We start from the raw sequence: 17777 nt of genomic DNA, 5'->3' as shown, positions 1-17777 counted from the left end.
ATGGGTCAGTCTTCTTTGATGCTCAGGTATCTTGTTACTCTTCTCCCCACTATAACTGTGCATTGAGAATTCTCAGTTGGTGTTTGGTTTCTCCCTCCCACCCCCACACAGACTGAATTACTGGAGCCGGGATCGTTCTTTAGCTGAATCACAATCACCTGGAGGGCTTGTTAAACCACTGGGTTCCACCCCCAGTTTCTATAAATAGTTGTTGAAGGCAACTATTCTATCCATCATCTCCCTCGGCATCACGCCCAATGGAGAAAATGATTTTTCAGGGTTTAGTCCTGCGAAAACCTCTGCATCTGTAAGATGTGTGAGATTCTACACCCTCACTACTGCAGCCTCTGTCTCCTTTGATGGTTCTTTTTCTCCACCTGCATTCTTTCCTAAGTCCTCTTCTCTTCCATGACAAGCTACCTGGGCTGTCCAAGGTATGGCCCACGGACCAGCAATAACAGAATAATCTGGAAGCTTATTAGAAATGCAGAGTACCTGGCACCAGCGTGAACCCACTGAACCAGAATCTGCGTTTTAACAAAATCCCCCAATTATGTGTGTGTACTTGAAACGTTAAGAAGCACTTCTCGGGCTTCCCTGGTGGCGCAGTGGTTGAGGGTCCGCCTGCCGATGCAGGGGACACGGGTTCGTGCCCCGGTTCGGGAGGATCCCACATGCCGCGGGGCGGCTGGGCCCATGAGCCAGGGCCGCTGAGCCTGCGCGTCCGGAGCCTGTGCTCCGCAACGGGAGAGGCCGCAGCGGTGAGAGGCCCGCGTACCGCAAAAAAAAAAAAAAAAAAAGCACTTCTCTAGGATGAAAATGGTCCCAAAACATAAAAATATATCTCCCCAGTCCTGCATGGAGGGGAGACAGCCCCAGGCTGACGTGGAATCTGGGAAGTGGGGCTCAAACGCAGACTCCCGCCTGTATCCTGTAGGCCTGTTCCCCTCAGAGCCCCGACCGCGCGTTGCTGCCCGGGCCTGGTCAGCCATCTTCCGCAGGCCCCAGGACGGGTCGCTTCAGGCAGGGGTTCCCAAACCCACTCTGGCTCCGTAGGCCTCGACCTCGCCCCACCTGTCTTCCCAACTTTAGCGTTCTGCCGCCGTCTAGGGGCAGCTCTACCCGGAGGCAGCAGCGCCTCGGGTTTAGCCCCGGGAAAAAGAAGTTTCAACCCACCTTTCCAAGAGCCAAGTTTACGTCGGCACAGGGCTGGCGTCCTAGCAACTCCAAGTGTCCAAAGCCAAACGCACGCTTTTCTCTCATTCTCCCCTTTCCTGCTGGATAGACCAGACACTTCCGACATTCCTGCGTTAACCATTCCACGGGCTTCCAGGGGTCCCACGGGCTTCCCGGGGTCCCCCAGGCTTCCAGGGGTCGCACAGGCTTCGGGGGGTAGCAAAGCCGAGCGTGGGCGGGCGCCCGGCAAGTATGCAAATGAGGGGAGTGGGCGGGGCGAACTGGAGAGCCGCTCTGTCCAATGGGTGAGCGGCTGAAGATGCCAGCTGGAAATATGGTCCCAATGTTTGGCCAAACTGCATTTATGTGAGCGCTCCTGATTTTACTGTGGCAAGACACTTAAAAAAAAATTTTTTTTTTTAACTAGGAGCGCCAAAGAAAACCTATTGCAGGCTGGACTTGGCCTGTGCTCAAAACCAAGTTCTCTTTGGTTTCTTCTCCTTCCTGAACCTTCATCTCTCCAATCACTGTCAAGACCTATATCTCTCACCTTCTCTCCAGGTCCTAGCTTACTTTTCTTTCTTTTCCTCTGCCAACTGGATCTATGCACCAAAGAAAGTGCAGTAACATCTCGTATCCCTTCCTCCATCGCTTTGTAGTAAAACCCACCAAACAACTGCCAAATTATTCTAAAATATTGTTCCAATCATATATACCACCTTTCTATTCAAAGCCCTTGAGAAATCCCCCCTGGCCTCCAGCTGTCAAAACTCTGTATCAAATGGCATCCCTCCCCAACACCCTCCAACTCCCCATCCCTCCCCTAATTAGTCGTGGTTTTGAGTAGAGCTCTTAAGGCTTGGATAAGCCTAACGGTGGTTGTGGAGATAGAAAGAAACGGACAGATTTGAGAAGTATTTAAAAACTAAAGTCAGCAGCACAAGCTCCTAAGACCCTCACTGCAGAGCAAATTATCTATTATTTACTTCCTATCAATGCCTGGATAAGACGTAGCATATTGTGCGCATGAGTTTGCAAGCTAGCAGCCTGATGGTCAATTTTGTTCTACAAATATCTTTCGTTTAGCCTGCATTGCTTTAAAAAAAAAAAAAAGTTGCACTTTCTAAACTAGTAATTGTATATAAAAATCAGGATTACTGTTCCAAAAAAAAAAAAGTGGTGACAAATCCAGATCAAAACTTCTATGTGGCTGGATTTTATCAGATGCAGTACATTCAGTTCACAGCCTTCACCTTAGCCCAATGAATTTACTAATAAAAATAAGAAAAGGCTGACAGACACTTTAGGAATGAATTTAAAATGGGAATCAAATATTTCTGACGTCCTTCGTAAGTTTACTTCACAGGTACACTTTTAAAAAAAAGGTATAAAGTTAGCAATAATGTATCCCCCTCCCTCCCCCCATTAGATGTTTGGGTTTTTTGTATTAGGCTTATTCGCTGATGTGGTTACAAAATTTTCAGTCCTGGCCAGTTTACACAACTCAGTTTCTGGCACATTGGTCAGATGAGCCTTCATTGCTAACATTTCTAAAAGGTTCAATTTTAGCCAGCCTCTGCTGGATCTTCCAACTGGCCCTCCAGATCCATCCATTCACCTCCCCCGGGCCCCGCAAAAGACCGACTTCTATGGACTACCTCTGGATTCCCAATGGGTCTGGCCAATGGTGGAAACCAGCTGGGTTTTGGAGGGAGAATGAGGTCAGGGTGTCCAGTCCCCTGGCTCTGTCACTGCAGGGATGTCCCTGGCTGGCTGTGCCCCTCTTCAAATGAAGGCAGCCCTTCCCTGGGCTCCAGAGTGAAGGGCGTGGCTGCTCCCTCCCCGCCAGCCTCTGTGGGTACGAGACACTCCTAGTGGCTACCCTCCACCTTTGGAATCCTGGCTCAAATTTTCTCCAACTTTTCTAATTTGAGGGTGTTATCTATTTCCTGCTACAATACACTTCCCCAGTCTCACACTTCTAACCAAATGCACAGAAGAAAACATATCCTTCTAAACGTCATTTTCTAGAATTTGAATATCACTCTTTTGGAAAATTTGCAGCAATTTAAAAGTTTGCCTTGGGCTTCCCTGGTGGCGCAGTGGTTGAGAGTCCACCTGCCAATGCAGGGTACACAGGTTCATGCCCCGGGCCGGGAAGATCCCACATGCCGCAGAGCGGCTGGGCCCGTGAAGCCATGGCCGCTGAGCCTGCGCATCCGGAGCCTGTGCTCCGCAACGGGAAAAGACACAACAGTGAGAGGCCCGCGTACCGCAAAAAAACTTTAAGTCGTGAAGAATTTTAGAATTATATATTCTACCTTTAAGCCTGAATTGTTTCTAAACGTTTAACCAAAAAGATACATATGCAATGCTTAGCCTTGAAAGTGAAAAAAATGACATTTCCTCTAAAACTATGGACATTTAATCCGGGAAGTATCCTCACTTGGGCATTATGATTCCTCCATTGGTATTTTGGCATATCAGTGCCACCTGCTGGAAAGTTAATACAATTAGGTCTTCTAAATCCCAAAACGGTTATCTTTTGCAGGGGCAGTAGGGAGTAAATGTACTCTTTAAGGAAAAAAGCCTTATTTTTAAACACACAGCTGCTTAACTTCCACATCATTATCAATACAAACCCCAGTTAATTACAAAGCACTAAAATAAAATCTAAAACTTATAATTAAAAAAAAAACCCAAACATCTCTTTCTATTGGTATATCTCTGTTGTTCTGCTCTGTGTATGAAGTTCAACATGCCTCACTTGTCTCAGCATCATCTGGACTCTTAAACCAAGACCTATATGTGAAATACATATGCTTAGATGTAATATATACTACACATATTTAAAGAAAATATATACATATGTTTTAGTATATGACAAAGTTTTAGTTGTGAAGTGAGTAAAAGTAGACAGATGTAGGACCGGATCTTTCTGTAGTGGTTTTACCATCTCTAAGTGGCAACTGAAATAGACATAGTAGATAAACAACATGACACATGTTAACTGTTGAATTTTCTTATAATAAAAATTGCACAAATATTCTAAATAATATAGAAACGTAAACGATTGCTTAACTGATTTTAATAACATGACATAAAGCCCCTACACTTGATATAATTGTTATGCAAAATACATAGATGAATACTGTCTTCTTTTAAAAATATAAAATAAATAAGCAAGACATGTGAAAATAGGCGTTTCCATTAAATAAATGAAAATTTTAAAAAAAGTTTTGCTTTCCATATCATTTGAAGAAGGGAAATTATCATTTTAAACAATATTCAAGTTTATTAAACAAATTAAAAAAAGTATTATAAAATGTTTAACTTTCATCAGCTTCAAGGTTTATGTTACTCCCAAATTTTGCATATAACTGAACTTTCAAATCTGCTAACACCCGCTGAATTGATTCCACTCTGGATTCTAAGGCATCAATTTCTTCTTGCAAATTTTTCTGGAAAAAAAAAATTAGTTTAAATTAATTCTATTCAATTGGATGATTCCTGAGCATCTGTGGATGAAATAATATTTGGGAAGAATTTTAGGTCAAAAACTTTCTAAACTTAGACAGGCAGCTAAATAACACTGCTAATTAAATCTAAACCAAAAGTCTGAATGTGGAGCATTTTTCATTCATGATCTATATTTGCTTATTATAGAATAAATCAAGCTTTTCTCAGTTTTCGCTGACTTAAAAAACAGAATAAAATAAAAGAAAATCAATTCCTAAATTATCATATCCTAATAAAGAAAAAATGACATTCAAACATTTAGGGTAAACAGTTTACCACGGGCCTGGCTTCTGACACAGCCTTTTCCAACTTCCCACAAAAATAACTATGGAACTAGAGGAAATGATAAAAATTCACACACTCACCAATAATTAAAAGTAACAACTTATTGTCAAAACCTGGCAGAGGGCTTCCCTGGTGGCGCAGTGGTTGAGAGTCCGCCTGCCGATGCAGGGGACACGGGTTCGTGCCCTGGTCTGGGAAGATCCCACATGCCGCGGAGCGGCTGAGCCTGCGCGTCCGGAGCCTGTGCTCCGCAACGGGAGAGGCCACAACAGTGAGAGGCCCGCGTACCGCAAAACAAACAAACAAACAAACAAACAACCTGGCAGAAATTTCCCTAACTACGAGGCCCCTGGAGCTAGACTTTGAAAGAGCAGTAATGAGAGCCTCATTTATGAAAGAGCAGCTTTGCCACACGAAATGCGTGGAATGTCAGAAATTCCTTCCTGGCCAGGATCGAAAGGATTTTTCCTAAACATGACAAAGAAAAAAATGGAATCACACAAATAATATATGTACCCATTAATATCAGGAACAAAAGAAGAATGCCTAGTATTGACAATGTTCTTATTTTAGAAATCTGGCCAGTGGTTCTCAAAGGGTGGCCCCCAGATCACCTGGAAGCTTGTGAGAAATATGAATTCCAGGGCTCCACTCCAGGCCTCCTGAATTAGAAATTATTGGGGTTGGGCTCAATAATCTGAATTTTTAACAAGCCCAAATGTTGTCAATGAATCCATACTCTCACCCAGGAATTACACTTCTCTGATTATTTCCTTAAAAGAACTTCCTACATGTGAACAAAGGTTTAGGTTTAAGAATGCTCACCACAATATTCCTATAGGAAAACAGCGAAAACAAATTAACATAACAACAGGAGGACAGTGGGCTGAATCAATGTCCACCAACATGACATTAAACAGTCATCAAAATTGATGTTTTTAAAGCACGTGTAGCTGGCCTAGCACAGGCTCCCAGTGAAGATCTGCTGGATAAATGAACATTAAATGGAACAAGATATTACCCAACTAGGACATTAAGTGACCAAAACGTGAAGCAAAAATACACAGAAAGAGGAGGAGAGAACATAAAAGAAATACATGAAAATGTTTATTATGGATGATTATCTCTGGGTAGTGGGATTACGGGTGACTTTTCTACTTTATAATATTCTGTACTTTCTAAATACTATTAACTTAGAACACAGGTTCTGGAGGCAAAGAGCATTCCCTTTGTCACTTTGAGGAAGTCCCATAATCTCTCTAAGCCTCTATTCTTCTTCAACTCTCAATTAGGATTCCCAGTATTATCCCATAGAGTCATCGTTAGGATTAAACAAAATCATGCTTACAAAACATTCAGAGCAGGCCTGGGACATTGTAAGAATGCATGTAAGAATGCATGAAATATTATCTATCATCCCTTATTTTCCCTACACCTAAAATTACACATTCTTTATAATGACATAAATCCTAATTTAAGACTTAGACTTCATCACCCAGGGAGAGACTCCAACATACCTTTGCTTCTTCTAACATGTCTTGTGTTTCTTCTTGAGAATGGCTAATGAAAACATCACCAATCTGATAAGGTATCATTAAGCAGTCGTCGTCTGCAAGCATGATATCCTCACAAGCATCTTCTAAATTCTGGAGTTGTTTCTGTAAATACAAGAGTGAACGGCAATGAAGAATATATTCAAAATTCCCTAACAGAGGCTAAAAGCCAATTTTCATTTGGGAACCTCAACTCTTTGAGGGATTCTTTCACACAGGTATCATCACATTAAAATAAGTTTCTTACATTTTTAGATAGCATTTCATAAGGAAGCACGTAGCTCACTAACACACTGTCCTTTAGATAGTTCCAGATTGCTATAAGCCCCCTGTGGTGGGCAGTGGAGGTATCCATGGCCACTCAAAATGTCTCCTACTTTGTTTCCCACCTTGTGATTTCTGCCTTCTTATAGGAGAATAAAAACACGAAGACAAACACAAACCTGCATTTCTCAGCTTTGCTTGGTGATAGGATGAAAGCAAATAATAACATAAATTCCACTAATCAAAGACACCTGAACTGGACTTCAACCCAGGAGAGCTGCATGAGAAGAGGCTGGGCACAAGCCTCTGACACACAGGCTTGGGCACGGCAGCAGCCCAGTGTTCCGAGGACTGAGGGGCAGTGTCCCCATGGTGGAGGGGGCAGCTGGCTCTGCGATCAGTGGCGACAACAGCAGCTCCATCACCAGCCAAGTTCTCTGGTTCTGGGACCTGCTCCTAGACCCTCGGCCGAGGGTCACACCCCTTAACAATCTGTACGCTATCTCACCTCCCTTAAACAACGCCCTCCTTCTTAAACTAACTTAACTAACTTACTAACTAACTTACTAACTTAAACTAACTAACTAACTTGTCACCTACAACAAAGAGCCCAGACAGATATAATCACATATAACTGAATTTAGTTTTAAAAAGCTATAGCATGAGGAACTTTTATTTTTCTTAAATAAGATCCGTAGTTTCAATACCTTTTTTACTTCTATTTCTTCCTTCAGCTCTGTGATTCTACTCGTATTCCGTGCAAATTTGTTTATCTTTTGTTGATCTTCAAAAGTAACGTTGACATCTTCTGCAGCCTGAAAAAACATATACATTTTTTTGTAGAGTTAATTTTAATGGAGAAGTTATAGGTTAGCTTTTAATATAACTCTGAAATAGCCCAATAAACTACTTGCCCTCAGAGTCCAGAATCACAAGAGGTACAGAATATCACAAACACAGGCCTTACTAAGTTTCTGCTCCACAAGCTTAAGATTTGTTCATAAATCTATAACCTCTTCTGATATGCTATGGAGTAATGCCTAAGGTGCAAAAACACTTCAAATATAAATAACAATTAAGAATAAGTCCTGAATCGACACAGAGCAAAACTGCACTACCTTTAAAACTATTTTCCACCAGCCTCCACAGCTGAGGGTTGTACCAGAAAATCAGAAACAGGGAAGAAATCTTGAGAGAAACTCTCCAGGGACTGCAGGCTTTGTAATAACTAAGTGACAAGAACAGGAGTGTACCCATTTCTGGAGATAAATATAACTCAATTCAAACTCTTTTGAGCTGTATGGCACAAAATAAAAACCCATGGAAAAAAAAAAAAAGAGTAAGTCCTGAATCAAGTCAGTCAACTTTTGGCCTAGAGCAGAATTTTTTAAGATAGCCCAGGGAACAAAAGTGATGTGATAATTAATTTTGGTAAATGCCTCAGACTAGTTTATTCTCTCAGAGTTAAAACTTGCTTAAGTTTATTGAGGCTATCAGAAGTCTGTTTCTATAATTTTTAATCTAACTGATATACTGGCTTGAGGGTCACTATGCATTTCAGTGACTATATTCCACACACACACATTAAAAATTATGTTTAATGCAGAACTTGTTTATGTGTCTTAATTATGAATAAGGTGTAATTCACTGTAAAATGATAAAAATTGAATATTTTTAAACTATGTGATTAAATTTGTAAATAAAATTAGACTACTTAGATGACAAAGTATCTATGAAGCCATATAAATAACAGCTAACATTTACTGAGCATTTATTATGTACCAAGAACTTTCTAAGTAGTTTATTATCTCTGCTAATCCTCCAATCAGTCTTATTAAGTCGGATCATTAGTACCACTGTTCTACTGATGGAGAAACCATGGCACAGAGAGGTTAAATAATTTGCCCAAAGCCACATAGCAAATAAGTGGTAAAGCTCGGTTTCAACCCAGGTAATCTGGCTCCAGAGTCCAGACAGGTCCATGAGCTCTTGGAAATTAAAGGCAAATGTGTGTGTGTGTGTGTGCGCATGTGTGTGTTTATACACGCAATCATGCATATCTAGAAGAGGAGCAGGAAGTCCTTGGTTTTAATCAGATTCTCAAAGGGGGACCTTTTTTTTTTTTGGTTCCTTCCGCTTTTCTTTTTTTTTTTTGGAATATAGTTGATTAATAAGGGACTATATATTTTTTAAACATTTTTTTAAAATAACAGACTTCCTTAGAGTTTCCCCTCATTTATAAAAGAGGAACAAGGGCACTTGATGATAAGTTAAAGCAGGAAAGAGACAGATATAGCTTCAACAAGGACTATTTAGGGCTGTTTTGCCAATAACAGTAATGGTTCACAATAACCACACCCCATCCTTTCACCTGGTCTCTCATGACAATTGACTTTTATTTCCTTTATTTGAGGCAACCTGTTGTCTCAAGCAGTGTGGAGCTTGGTGATCAGAATATAAATACAGACACCTAGAATTCAGCCTTCCTCTGACCCAGGCTCTCCTCACCCAATAAACACGCATCAGCCCCATCATCAGACACCCAGCAGATATCCTGAAAAAAAATCCTTTACATTGGGATATACGTATAGCTTTGAATGTTCACCCTGGTGCACAATTTTTACAAATATGGAAGTTGGGAAACACTGAGCTATGCTACAGAAGCCAAAGCAAAGTCCATATGCAGATATGTTGCCATTCAAGTCATTTGCCTGCACAAGAAGTCTCAACTCTCTAAGCCAACAGAGAGTTCTAGAGTTCTTCTCCTGCAGAATTCAAATATTGAGTCCTTGAAAGCCTGAATATGTATTTACAGATGCACTTGTCATGGTGAGGCTTTATCGGGGTAATCCCCATGAAAGCACCCAGCACAGGGCTGAAACACAACTGAGGCTTAATCCATTGTTTCTGAATTTGAATCTAAATCATGTTCCATCAGACTCACCGACACAGGGTTTTTGAAAAGTTGTGGAGAGTCTGGCCACCTGCCTTCTACCTTTCCAAAGCAGGCGTTTCCTGCTGTAGCCTCACCAAACGGCAGCCCCCAGCACACGCTGGACCCTGGAGTTCATTTCCTTAATGGTGGTTTTCTCCCTGGGGTTAAGGGCTCAAGTTGGGGTGTGAAGCAAACACACGCACTGGTTAAACCGCGTGCCACCTAGGGGAGGGCTGTTTACTGTGGAAAATGAGAAGTCAGCACCCTGCCTGATTACAGCGGTGGCTTCCGTTTTAATCTCACTGATCTAGAATACTCCTATGTTGCTGGAAGCTCCATTTGGCAGGGAGGGAGTAATTCTAAACTGGGAGTGCACCAACTGTCAGAGGTGCATTTACCCCCGAAACTATGCAAAATGCTGTGTATTATATGTGCATTATTCTGGAAGGGTCTTCGTGGCTTTCATCAGATTCTTAAAGGGACCCACGCCCCCGAAGGTTAGGAGAGAAGCCAGATGTAGCTAGTACTGCTCACGAAGCCAAAATAACTCAAGGAGGAAGGAGTTACTTAGTAGTACCAGAGTGGTGGAAACAGTAAGAGTGGATTCAAATGCAAGGAAGCAGGAACCTTAGGCAAATTGTTCAGTTCTCTGGAGCCACCTCAGGTTTGTCGTCTGTAAAACGGGAAAGCTATTCCCACCTTGCAGAGGGGATAAAATGAGCACCTAGCTTAGGGCCTGGAGATGGAGTCGCCTTTCAATAAACGACAGCTAAGCGCTTTACTTCCTGAATAACGTTTACCAAAAATCATTACAAAGAAGAACAGACCCAGACCCAGAAGAAAATTCTGCTAGGCTTAAGAGAAATATGACTGCCCAAGATTCAAGGTGAAAGTTAAAATTCCCTGCACTATGACTGCACACTTATCTGGAGCATCAGCCTCTCACGGGATCCTGGGAGGAAAGCGACCCACCCTCAGTCATGCCCACACTGACTTTGGGTTTCACCAGCACAATCTGGACCCACACCAGGGTCCCTCAGGTTCTAAAGACCTAGGAGGAAGTTCCGGCCAATTGTAGTCTGCTTTTATTTTTGTTTTTTAAAGGTATCTACCCAGTTTCTACAATATAAAACTTTGCTTTGTATTTTTATTCACCTTCCCTGTGAACAGTCATTCATTTAATAATTACTTAGTGTTTCGTATGTACGAGGCACTGTGAAAGGAGAGTATTCATGAGTCCTCACCTCAAGAATACTGGCACGCTTATATTCTAGTGGAAGAGGTGTGCAAAAAGTAAGCGTTTCTGCTAGATGGTGATACATGTGACAGTGAAAGCAAAATAGTTTAGGGGGTGGAAGTGTTGAGGGGCCGGGGAGTGAAGGGAAGGCCAAAGGTGGCTTCTCTGAGGAAGAGTCATTTGTACTCAGGACGATAAACAGAAATCGGACTGCAGTACCTTTCATGGCCAAGAACCAGGTCTGAGAAAGCAGAACTCTGGAGATGACACGACTGAATCATCTCATCTTAACTTCTCACCAGAAAAAGTCATGACCCACTGGGAGGTAATGGGTTATAAAGCACTCCAGGCTGCAAACAATTTTTCTTAAACTCCAGGGGCTATCCTGTGATATTTCACTCTCACACATTGGCATGCCTCTGTTTTCTCTTACAGTCGGCTAAGAGGCACGTCGCTAACCTATCAGAAATTGTCCACAGCACTGGAAACACCTACAGGAAGATGTTGCATCTATGAGAGTCTCATTAAGATAAAGAAGAAAATCTTATGTTCTGGCCGCCACCTACCCCTCTATAAGTTATGTTACCACCATGGTTCAGCCTGTCCCCCGCCCCGGTTCTCTGCCATCCTGGCCATCCTTTTATTGAATGTACGCAGGGCCTTTGCAGGAGGTCCTCCAACTTTCTCTTCTGCTCCTCATGGAATCCTACAGATCACACCTTCTCAGGAAAGCCTTCTCTGACCTCAAAGCAGACCTTATTCCAGCCTTCATTTCACAAGCCCCTTTCTTCCATAGTTCTTATCGGAGTTGCAAATTTTACAGTTTTCTGTGTGACTATTGATTAACGCCTGCCTCTCCCCAAGAGTGTAAGTTCTACAATGCTGTAAGGACAAGGGGATAAAAACTTCATTATTGTTCACATTCTTATGTCGAGCACCTAAAACTGAAACTGTGCCATAGACCATACTCAAAAAGTTTGTTAAATGAATGAAAGGAAAAAGTGTTGGAAAAAATGTTGATCAAGAATTTTGCGATCAAGCCCAGGGTTCAAACCATTCTTCCACCATTTCCTCAACGTTTACTCCATCTCTCTGTACTTTAGTTTCTACATCTGTCGAATGAGGGTGAACCACAACTAGTATCTTCTATGGAGTTAAAGGCCATACCTGACAGAGGGCCCAATATAAAAACAAAACAGAGGCCAAGTGAATCTCACATAGTTTCTGTCTGAATCATCATGGCCCTAAACCCTACTCTGGTATCTGATAAGAATTCGTGGATGACAGACCAGTAGGATGAGCAACTCACCCCGGTTTGCCTGGGGCTTTCCCAGTTTTAGCACTCCCTCCATCTCAGGCAAACCTGGATGGATTGGTCACCCTACAGCAAGAGCAGGAGGGCTTAGACTATGAGGTGCCCTTGAGCAGGAAAGCAATGGAAGCACATTCCCATGTGGTCTTAGAAGTGGAATGAAGAGAAACACACACAAGACCTACAGTGCAAATCCCTTCAGCTAGGAGGCTCTCATCAGACAGCATGGAAGTTAAAAACACAGGCTCTGGAGGCAGAACATCTATGTTTATTTATCTAAATCCTAATTTTGCCTCTGTGCTTCAGTTTCCTCATCTGTACAATAAGGTTAAACATAGCATCACCCTTAAAGGAGTGTAAGATTAAAATAAACAATGTATACAATGTGCTTAAAACGGTGCCCAGCACACAGTAAAGCCTCAATAAATATCAGATGTTATTATTTCTTTGCCCCTCTCCATTTTATTTTCTTTCTATCTAGATTTCTTTAAGCATCTGGGTAGACTTAACGAATTATAAGCCCTGAAGACGCGTTCTGCTTGCTTAGTAGGATAAAAGGTGGGCTTTGGGAAAAACAAAATAACACCTGAGTCTGCACTCCACCTCTGCTTATTAGCTGAGTCACTTTGAAGCCGCTCACCGCTCTAAGTTTCTCCGTCTGTAAAGTGGGGGGAAAACGTGCCCTTGCTAAATTGCTGGAAGGATCCGAGATAATAATAAACGGACGGCTTCTGGGCCCCGGCCCATCGTCTATCCTCAATAACAGATGGTTTTAGCCTGGAGGGCGCAGGGGCACCAAGTGTACAGTTGAGTGGCTCAGGGGCCAGATAATCCGGGGATGCGGGTTCCTGCTCTGCCCCTTACGGCTGCGTGACCTTGGGCAGGTGACTCCACCTCTCTGGGCCTCAGCTTCCTTGCCTGCAAAGAAGGGTACCAGAGCGCCCACCCTTGTGAACTTGTAAGGGTTAAACGTGACGACCCAAGTAAAGCACCTGCGTTATGGCCAGCCGCAGTCAACCGGACCCTTAGGCTTCCCACACCCCAAGGACTAGGTCCGGGCAGCGGGATCCTCAGACTCTTCAGGATCATCCTCAGCACCGCCAGAGGCGACCCAGAGTCCTCTAAGGGTCCCAGCCGGGGTGCCCCCACGGCTGGCTGGGGGCCCAGAAAGACCCCAAGACGCCGGGTGCGGGCAGGCCTCCCCCCGGGGCCGCCCTCAGGGTCGGGAGTCTCGGCCCCGAGCCCCGCGCCGGGCTTCAGAGCTGCGCGCCCCCAGCACCCCGCGGCCGGCCCCCCGCGGCCGACCCCCGCCCGCCGGCCGAGCATCCCGCACCCCGGACGCCCCACTCACCGCCTTCTTCATGGTGGCCGCCATCTTGGGACTGGACTACGACCCGAGGCGGGGAGGGCCGCTAAGGTGTGCCTCGGCCCCGCGCCCTCCCTCGCTCCCCGACGACGCAGGACTCCCGCCAGACACAAAGTGGTCTCTACTTTCCCTCCGACTGGATCTTCGATCAGTGATTTCTAAGGTCTGGGACTCGGGGAGGACATGTAACCTGGAAAGACTTGGTACGTGCCAATTAAAGGGACAGGCGACTCCCTGTGGGCCGACAGAAACCGGGGAGGGTGTGGCGAGCGGCCGCAGCTCCAGCAGCGGGCAGCAGGGGGCGCTCAGCGCGGCGGGGCCGCGACCGGGCGGAAGGGCCGTTCCTTTCCATCCATCCTACGAACCGTGGAAGAAATACACCTCCCTAAAAAAAGAGCTAAGAACGAATGACCTTGGCAATAGCGTGAGAGATGTATGTGCCCTGATAATTCAGATGATAAAAAGGAGGAAGTACTCCTAGTAGTTAATTTTTTTCAACAATATTATTCAGCAATTACTGTATACTCTGACACATGTGCCTCCCGATTCTTAGTTTTTTTTGGTCTCAGGATCCCTTTACACTCTTAAAATTTTTTGAGGACCCTGAAGAATTTCTGTCCTATATTCTTCAACATTTATCATATTAGAAGCAGAATTTTTGAGTGTATTTATTAATTTAAAATAATTTTAAAATCTATTTCATGTTATTGTAAGCAACATTTTAAAATTAAAGATAACCATATTTTCCAAGACCAAAAAAAAAATATTGAGAAGAATGGCAGTTTTACATTCTTACAAATCTCTGTAATGTCTGGCTTAATGGAAGTTTGGATTCTCATACCTGCTTCTGCGTTCAATCTCTTGCAATATGTTGTTTAATTGCTATATATGAAGAAAATCTGATCTCACGTAGATATGTCGTTGGAAAAAGGAGGCCCTCTGGGATCCCCTGAATAGATCTCAGGGACCCCAGGGGTTTGAGAATTGCTCTGGACAAGCCTCCTTTCTCGAAGTCCCAATTTCCTCTTCGGGAAATGAGGATAAGGGGGCCTTATAGCAAGCACACCCTGCCTTCTCTGCCACAGCCCTTAGCCCCACGTGGCATGGCCTGCTCAGTCAGGGTCCCAGGTCCAGAATCCAAGCCCTTTGCATTAGGTCTTCGCTGTGCTCAGCTCATGTGTGCTCAATATATATTTGTTGAACGACGATTTTTTTTTCAGGGTTGGATCTTTTCACAGGATCTGGCCTAGAGTGGAATCTCCATCAGTGACACTCGTTCATTTAAAAGATCACTAACTAGCTAAATTTAAAGGCACTGCAGAAACAGACAGTGGAGGGGGAGATAGAACACAAACGGGCAAAATCATTACAAATGGTGCCAAGCACCTGACGGGGGAAACAAATGAGGTGCCGAGACAGAGAAGAACAGAAGGGAGTGGTCCCGAGGGGCTCTTTGGAGGTGGCCGCTGAGTGAACAGAGAATGGGAGGAAGAGAGGACAGGAGGGGTCTCTCATGGAGAAAGGAGCTTCCTGGGCTGGATCAGCAGCTCAAAGACGTTGTCTTCCTGTGTTCAGACTTCTTTAATAAAATACCACAGACCGGGTGGCTTATAAACAATAGAAATCTATCTCTCACAGTTCTGGAAGCTGGAAGTCTGAGATCTGGGCAACAGCGTGGTCACGTGTGGGCTGGTTCACAGCCAGCACCTTCTGGCTGGGTCCTCACACGGAGGAAGGGGCGAGGGAGCTCTCTGGTGTCTCTTTTGTAAGAGCACTAAACCCCTCTCGTGAAAACTCCACCCTTGGGCTTCCCTGATGGCGCAGTGGTCGAGAGTCCGCCTGCCGGTGCAGGGGACGCGGGTTCGTGCCCTGGTCCGGGAAGATCCCACATGCCACAGAGCGGCTGGGCCCGTGAGCCATGGCCGCTGAGCCTGCGCATCCGAAGCCTGTGCTCCGCAATGGGAGAGGCTACAACAGTGAGAGGCCCGCGTACCACAAAAAAAAAAAAAAAAAAAGCTCCACCCTCCTGAACGCCACACCTCCCAAAGGGCCCACCTCCTAATACATCACATTGGGCATTAGGTCAAGGTATGAATCTAGGGGGTGCGGAGGGACACAAGCATTCAGACCAAAGCAGAAGTTACGGCTCCCAGCTGGATATGCTGTCGTCCTTGGCCTTCCCTTTATCATCACAAGATGGCTATTGCATCCTCAAGAGTCACATCTTTATCCAAGAGGTGCCCAGGCAGAGAGAAAAGGGGTCAGCACGTACTTCTCTGCTTATGCTCCCTCTGACCCGCTGTCCTGTGCTCTCTCACTCTTGCTTTCTCTCGCTCTCAAGGAGAAATGTATTTCCCAGAATCCCCTAGCCCCCTTGCCTTTAGGTCTGTCTTACACCCACCTCAATCACTGGCAAAAGCTACAGGATTAATGATCACCTTGAACGCTGATGACTAATTCCTCGAGGCTGGAAATATGGCTGCTGAAAAAGAAAACTAGGCTGGGTGTCTGGAAACAAGGAAGGAGAAGAAGGAAGTAAGGGTTGTTGGATCAGCAGCCAACAGTGTCCTCTCCTTGGGAGTTCAGTCATCCGATGGGGCTGTTCAAAGGGCTGGGTCAGATAGGGGCTGGGCAGATAAGGAGAGTGTCATTTAACCTGGACAGATGCACAGTGGGCAGAACCGCCCCCAGCCTTAGTGCTGAATGGGCTCCCTCTGGTTCAGAAGTCTTCCTTCTCACTCCATTTCCCGCCATCCCTACCCCCTTGGCTTCCCAGCCCACAGTATCCTTTGAGCTAATCTCCGTTCCTGCAGGAAAACCAATGCTGCAAGTACAAGTGGGGACTTCAAGTCTTCTGCTAAGCACCCTCTCATTCCATAATATTGAGTATTTCCAACATTTGCTTCTGTTTTTTTTTTCTCCAGCTTGAGCGTGTCCGTACTTGTTTGGACTAACAAAAGAAAGAAGCCTGGGGTACAAATGAAAACAATAGGAGACAGCAGGTCAGGAAGGTAAAGCCCAATGAGCACTTGAAAATACTATACCCAAGGGATGAATGAACACATTCCCTTTATACCAGGTTGAAAAGTGGCAACCCAGTGACTGGATGCAAGATATGGGTTGTTTTCGGTTGCTTTTTTTTTTTTTTTGACCCATACAGTATTTTTTTTAATTGAACCAACATTTGAAACTTAGGAGATTTCACTCAACAATGTTAGAGTTTTTATAGAAACAGACTCACAGACTTAGAGAATGAACTTATGGTTACCGGGGTGGAAGGGTGGGGTGGAAGGGATAGATTGCGAGTTTGCGATTGACATGTACACACTGCTATATATATATATATATATATATATATATATATATATAGGCTGCGTTGGGTCTTTTGCTACTGCGTGCGGGCTTTTCTCTGGTTGCGGCAAGCGGGGGCTACTCTTCGTTGCGGTGCGCGTGCTTCTCACTGTAGTGGCTTCTTTTGTTATGGAGCATGGGCTCTAGGCACGTGGTAATTGCAGCACGCGGGCTCAGTAGTTGTGGCGCACAGACTTAGGTGCTCCACGGCATGTGGGATCTTCCCGGACCAGGGCTCGAACCCTTGTCCCCTGCATTGGCAGGTGGATTCTTAACCACTGCGCCACCAGGGAAGCACCACACTGCTATGTTTAAAATGGATAACCAACAAGGACCTGTTGAATAGCATAGGGAACTCTGCTCAATATTATATAACAACCTACATGGGAAAAGAATTTGAAAAAGAATAGATACATGTATATGTATAAATGAATCACTCTGCTGTACACCTGAAACTATCACAACACTGTTAATCAACTATACTCCAATATAAAATAAAAAGTTTAAAAAAATAATAATAATAAATAGAGTTTTATTTTGCTCGAGCTTGTAAAAGTAGCGTCCCGGTGACCTTCAGCCCCCATTCCTGCGTGCCAGCAGCTGCTGGTGCTGATTGGACGTGGCCCATTTAGCTCACAGGCCCTCTCCAGGGTCCCCATAGGTCCCTACCTGCCTCATCTGTGTGCTTCCCTGTCAGGCCTTCCAGGTATATGAACTTGGCTACCCCCAGGCTTCTGTTCTAACAGATCTAATTGAAGGGGTTTGTGCGTGCCTTTGTT

General features: G+C 44.4%; 1 protein-coding gene across 1 annotated transcript; it reads right to left on the bottom strand.

Moving 5' to 3' along the window:
• Positions 1 to 4445: 4445 nt before the first annotated feature.
• Positions 4446 to 13767, bottom strand: PFDN4 (prefoldin subunit 4). The gene is made up of 4 exons (XM_079719842.1): positions 13633 to 13767; positions 7505 to 7612; positions 6498 to 6638; positions 4446 to 4637 (listed from the first exon to the last, which is right to left on the bottom strand). Exons 1-4 carry the CDS (start codon positions 13654 to 13656, stop codon positions 4506 to 4508), a joined length of 405 nt encoding a protein of 134 aa, XP_079575968.1. The 5' UTR covers positions 13657 to 13767; the 3' UTR covers positions 4446 to 4505.
• Positions 13768 to 17777: the final 4010 nt, after the last annotated feature.

Source organism: Hyperoodon ampullatus (assembly GCF_949752795.1).
Source record: "Hyperoodon ampullatus genome assembly, chromosome: 14".
NCBI classification, from domain to species: Eukaryota; Metazoa; Chordata; class Mammalia; order Artiodactyla; family Ziphiidae; genus Hyperoodon; species Hyperoodon ampullatus.
Note: the sequence above shows the minus strand (reverse complement) of the source record. Positions and strands in the feature narration are given on the sequence as shown.

Bases quoted from the DNA above. Each gene is read 5' to 3' on its own strand.
- PFDN4 (XM_079719842.1), bottom strand. From the start codon at position 13,656: ATGGCGGCCACCATGAAGAAGGCG. The intron at 7,613-13,632 runs GTGAGTGGGGCG...ATGTTTTTTCAG, and splicing joins CGGCCACCATGAAGAAGGCG to GCTGCAGAAGATGTCAACGT. The intron at 4,638-6,497 runs GTATGTTGGAGT...TTTTTTTTCCAG, and splicing joins ACATGTTAGAAGAAGCAAAG to AAAAATTTGCAAGAAGAAAT.